This window comes from Parasteatoda tepidariorum, chromosome 9 (assembly GCF_982258835.1).
Source record: "Parasteatoda tepidariorum strain Cologne lab strain chromosome 9, Ptep-v5.0, whole genome shotgun sequence".
Taxonomy (NCBI): domain Eukaryota; kingdom Metazoa; phylum Arthropoda; class Arachnida; order Araneae; family Theridiidae; genus Parasteatoda; species Parasteatoda tepidariorum.
Genome location: NC_141763.1, coordinates 31699535 through 31705534, shown reverse-complemented (window position 1 = coordinate 31705534; position 6000 = coordinate 31699535). Strand labels below are relative to the sequence as shown.

The 6000-nt window shown below is 27.9% G+C and overlaps 1 protein-coding gene across 26 annotated transcripts in view; it reads left to right on the top strand.

Moving 5' to 3' along the window:
- Positions 1-306: 306 nt before the first annotated feature.
- The window catches only part of LOC107453194 (uncharacterized), a 252200-nt gene continuing 246506 nt past the window's right edge, over positions 307-6000 (top strand). For all 26 annotated transcript variants that reach the window (XM_087151201.1, XM_087151200.1, XM_087151197.1 and 23 more), the window contains exon 1: positions 307-1521. In XM_087151201.1, coding sequence (XP_087007327.1) covers positions 1396-1521 — 126 coding nt within the window. In that variant the 5' untranslated portion in view covers positions 307-1395. The remainder of the gene's footprint in view (positions 1522-6000) is intronic.

Sequence of the window (6000 nt, the reverse complement as noted above, 5' to 3'; positions counted from 1 at the left end):
TTTAAAAAAAGGAAGAAAAAAAAAACATTTCACTTAAAAAATACTGCTTTAAAGAAATGAAATTGTTACAAAATATCGTCCTTTTATAACAATAAAACAATCTAAATTTCGGAAATATTTATGCACTTTTATATCATTTTTGAAGAAATATTTGGAAAATTTTTAGTTAATATAATAATAGCGGACGACTCAGCGTCAAATGCAGGCATATCTATTTCTTACAGAGCCACGGCGATTATTGGCGAGATATTGCGTCACATTGGCTGAGGCGACCATCGTTCAGCAACTCCACCGTCTCCCAATCTCCCCATTCACCATCTCCTTTACTGACACCCTTGTTGGGAGACATCAAAACAAAATCTCGCCGATCCTTCTCCTCTTCAGTTGTGGTACCTAATCTCGTGAAAGTACCTTAAAAATTGTTTCCACTCATCTTGTCAGAAACTGTAACTGTCAAATTTGTCATCCAAAGATAAATCGCCGGTGATTTTGTTTACTTTTTGTTTGTTTTATATTTAAGATGCAGTCCCAGGATCCGAAGTTTCTAGAGTTTGGTAATCAGCACTTCCAAAACGCTATTGCCAATATGGATAGTTAAAATAATTGTTGGTATAGGTAAAAATACACTTTTTTCTTTGGTGGATAATGGAATCGTACGTAATGGAATATTTGTTGATATTAGAAACAGCTCATATTTAAAAGTAATGTAAGATTTGAAGAATTGCTCGAAATTCCATACATCAATTACTCTTATCGTTGAACATATATTTTGTGGAATGGCTATTAGAAGATTATATTATGGCTATTAGAAGAATAATTTTGAAATCCTGTCAAACAATTTTCAGATATCATCTAAACTTGTTTGAAAAAAACGAGATTCATTCCGCAAACTTTTTCATCTACGAACAAATATAATTTTTTAAAAACAGTGAAACAAGATTTTAAAAGAGTAATACAAACTTACAATAGTCACAAATATAGCGCACATAAAAATATTTACTTTGATATTACTAAAGTATGACTGAACTTTGTCAAACATTTTTATTCTTTTATTCACATACTTTCAACCTTTTAAGTTTCATCTCAATTAAATGAGATAAGTCGTTTGCTTTTGATACATGAAATAATCATTCGTTTAGATGGCAAAGAATCCCATATAATCTTCAATAAAAAATGAATTTTACTTCTTGGAACATGCATTATTAATTGTTAGTTTTCGAACGTCAAATTAATCGTAACTTTTTATCCAGATGCTTAATCTTGCATTATTGTCAGGAACTAATTTACAAGTTTAATTATCGTCTGCAAGTTGCAATGATCTAGTTTCTCTTGTCATTGTTTACAATTTTCGTAACTGCTGAAGTCAAGCAATTTGTAGATCCTAACAAAGTGGAGATGACTCAATTCGTGAGTCACATTCCAGTGGACATAGCTGTCTCCCGCAGCCCTAGACATCACTATCCCGGTTATAGGGATCATTACCCGCCTCCTCCTCATCTACTCCAACACAATCACAAAAAAGTAAGTGGATTTTCCTTCCTTTTCATCTATTTTCTAACCTTATCGATTATTCATCGATTCTGGGAGATGAAGGGAACCGCTGGGAATAAAGAAAGTGTTTTTCTGAGCTAAAACTATTTTATATTGGCTCAATCAATGTTGCTATTCATTTTAGTTAGTACTTTAGATTTCCCAAAATGCAAATAAAGTATAAAAAAAATCCTAATATATAGTGATTAAGCCCAGTTATTTTGTTTTTGTCATTTCGTTTTGCACATTTATTTGTATTAATCACGTTTATTATGTATCTCATTTATCAAATTATCACTTACATGTTGGTTTTTTAAATAAAATTGAAATTGAATTTTATTAATAAGTTTTTCTATTTCTAGCTTGAACAATGTGACATTAATTGGTTTTTGTATATTTTGATATTTTTTATTTTATAATTTTTAATTTTATTAAAATTTTTATTTTACTTTATTTTATTTTTATTTTCTTTATTTCTTTATTTTACTTCATTTACAAGAAACGAAACAAGCATACTAGAAATATTTTTGCTACCTGGGATCACATTATAGAGATTGGTAACCATAAAAACTATTAATATATGTTCTTTTAGATATTTTTTTTATTTTGATTTCTACTTTTACTTAAAAATGAAAACCTTTATACAGTCATTCGGTTATTTATATTAAACGATATATTTCAGCAATGATATATTTTATTCAAATTATAATTAAAAAAACTAAATTTTAAAATAAGTTTTACCTTATCTCTTTAAATTAACTTCGCATTAAAAAAACTCATTTATTTAACATTATATTTATATACTTAATTGTACTAATTTAAGCAACATTTCTCAAATAAGAACAGTAAAAGAAAACCAAAATATGATAATTTAACAATCAAATTAAAAATATTAAATTATTATTTTATATTATTTTAATAATAGTATTTTCATGAATGAACAGTATTTTAAGTTCTAGTGGATTTACAATATAATAATAATGCGTTTATTATCGCATTAAGGAAATTTTGATACATTCGCTCTATTTTATGATTTGTACTATTAAATTTTGCTTCCACACTATAAAAAAATAGTTTCTCAAAATTAAGTAAGAAATGTGGTCAGAATAGCTCCCTAACAAAGGATAATCGAATTTTAAAATGTAAAGAATTCAAAACTGAAATAGAAAATGCACATTTTTGTGTAAAATGCATTTGCAGGGAGAAATGTGTGAAAGAGTTGTTTTTTGGCTGTCATCAGGATTTGAACCAAGGAGCAACGGGTTCGTAACAGGACAACCAAAGATCTGTAGGCAATAAGGACAACCAAAGTTGCTCTAACAACCAAAGTTGTGTAACCATGTTCAGGAGTTAGAAGTTTTAAGTGGCCGCCGCAATGACTAATCAGGAAATACTTTATTAGCATATTTATTTATATCAGGACATATTTATTTCATAACTTATAGTTTTAATGGTGCAAAGGGTTGCAATTCGGAAAACTTGGTCCTATCAGCTTAGTCAGGAGATTGGTAATTTCAATTTAACTCATTTCTTGTTTTGCTCCTTTCTCGTGATGCGTCATTGCGGTGGCTTCTATTTGAGGCTTTTCATTACCCCTTGGGCTGAGTAAAAACTGTAGCGCAGAAAAAAAAATCAAAATACGGGTTTTTTTTTTTTTTTTAAAAAAATTCATTTCTCTGGAACTGTTCAACCGATTTGGCTCAAATTTTGAATTCTGCCGATTTGAATTATATTCTTTAAAATGCTGAAAAAAATCTGCAGATTTTACAATTCAAAAGTTTGAAATAAAATAATTTAAAAAAAAGAAATATGAAAGTTATTTTTTTGCAAGGATTTATCTTTGGATAAACAAATTTTACAATAGCGTGCAAAACTTTTTCAATGAGCTTAAAATATGGCTAAATAAGCATAAAGTGAAAATAACATTAAGGGGTTCACACTTTAGACATTCCTGATTGAACTATTGGGACCAATCACAGATTTCGGTTACTCCTTATATTTTGAGGTGCAGAAATCCTTATCTGTCGTAAAAAAAGGTATGTTTATTCAGAGAAAGTGCGTTTTTGTGTGCGTCCAGTCTTTCGTGACATAAAATTTTGTCGGTACTAATTAATTAGCATATTCGAAGGTCACCCAATTGAACCATTAAGATTGAGTCCCAGAACATGAACATCCACTCATAAAATCAAAAGTTATTATTAATTTATTTATTTAGTTATTTATTTAGTTATTTATTTATTTTTTTTTCGTGTTGCACAAATCTGGTAGTTAAAGCACCGTTTTTCGAACCCAGGGATTCATAATTCGAATACTACTGGCAGCTAAGGAATATTTCTTTCACACATTTCCCTCTCCTCATGCATTTTATTCAGAGCAGTGTTTGGTGTTTAAATTTTTAATACATGGGACTTTCAAATTCTTTTGTTATTTGTTTTGGAACTATTTTGACACATTTTTGATCAATTTTGAGAATCGCTTTTTTTAAGAGCAAAGTCAAAATTCTTTTTACCCTTCAGGTCTACGCATAATATGGATTTATAGCATTGGTTTATGAATCTATTTTTTAGGACTTTATAAATTGCGCAATTTTACAATTTGTGCTATAAAATGATGCATGACAGTGTTCAAGTTCCCTCTATCGAGTCTAACAAAGATTATGAGCCTATAAGGAAAGCTGATTTGGGACTTTCTCACATCTAATCATTTTTACAACATTTAAGAAGAAAATATGAAAATGGAAATCGGTCGAAAATTTTTCACCAGAGAACAATTTAGAATTTTCGAAATTTTAAGCAGCTAAAGCACTGTTTTGTTATTGTAATAGTTTTGAAATTTATCATGCTGTATACGCTCATATATATTGAAAGAAAGGAAGATTTAATTTGTGGACATATGCAGCAAAATATATATTTATAATTTTTGTTAATTCTATTTTTGTTAATTTTGTGTTTCATTTAAATCTTTCTAGTGAATCTTTTAGCTAAAACCTTCTAAAACCTAATCATATTATTTAATATTTAGTTGAATATTTTATCTTTACTTCTTCACTACTGCTGCAAAAATAAAAATTTAAAAATTTGAAAGTAATAAATTAATTAAACATTTTAAACAATGGTAGTTATTCCACGTAAAAGATAATTAAAATCGCTTTGCCAATACAGATATAAGAAAGCAATATCAAAAAAGCTTCTTTTCATTAAAATAAAGTATTGATTTTTTAAACTGATAAAGTTAAACTGTTAAAGTTTTTGGGAGAAAAGGCTTATTGCGGTAGATAGTTTAAAATAAAATTTATTCTTTTTGTAATTAATTAAATCTCCTACCGACTGCGTTATTTGCATTTCCCGTACAAATGCTCTTAGTTGGATGAATCCAAGTTTTGTATTTCTTTTACCTGTCACTCTCTCGTGTAAAAAATAAAATAAAAGCAAACTAAAAATAAAAAATATCAATTGAATAAAAATTATTTTAAAAAATGAAGAAATAAAATGTTATATATATATATATATATATATATATATATATATATATATATATATATATATATATATATATATATAGGGGAGAGTGGGGTCAATTGTAACATTTTTTACTTAACTATTTTTAACTAACAAAAAATCCAATATATTATTAGTATTAATTGACAGACGAGTAAAGTAGACTATCCTCTACTAGAAAAAAAATAAATACCTGATTTTAAATATTATTATATTAGTTATTAACAATTTTTGACAGTCGTGCAGTTGTTACAATTGTCCCCACTTACGGGGTCAATTGTAACAGTTCATAAATTCAACTAAAACATAGTTAATTATACATATTATCATAGTTGTGATATATTTTTTTACTGATCAAAATAGTAGTGATATTTTAGGAGTAAAAATAATAATGAGCAGAAACCTAAAGGGTTAAACTTTTAACTTTAAGGGGTTAAAAATTTTAATTTATGCTGTGAAAGGTGACAAATAAAATAATGCACTTGCAACATAATATAAATGATATAGGAAACTATTGGTGGTTCTTAAAGAGTTAAGTAATGGTTTGTAAACATAAGATTATTTATTTTCAGCTGTTACAATCGTCCCTTTACTTATAGTTACAATTGTCCCCAAGACGCCATTTCAGCTTCATTTGTTAAAAACAATGCTAGTTAATTAGCAAAACTAATCTTTTTTTTATTGAAATGTTAATTAAAGTGTCCATTTACATATTCGGTTACTAATTTTTATTTGTTTAAACAAAATTACTTTGTTACAATATAATATTCTAATACCAAAAAAAGTACTTGCGTGGCGTGAAAATATCTTTTGTGATGTAACTCTTTCAAAAGTACATAAAAATGGTTGCCATCAGGGGTGTACATGTAGATTTATTAAATATACCTTGTGGGCCACCTAGGAACCAAATCTAGAACCCGACACTCGAAATTTTTGCTCTGTTACAATCGTACCCTGTTACAATTGACCCCAC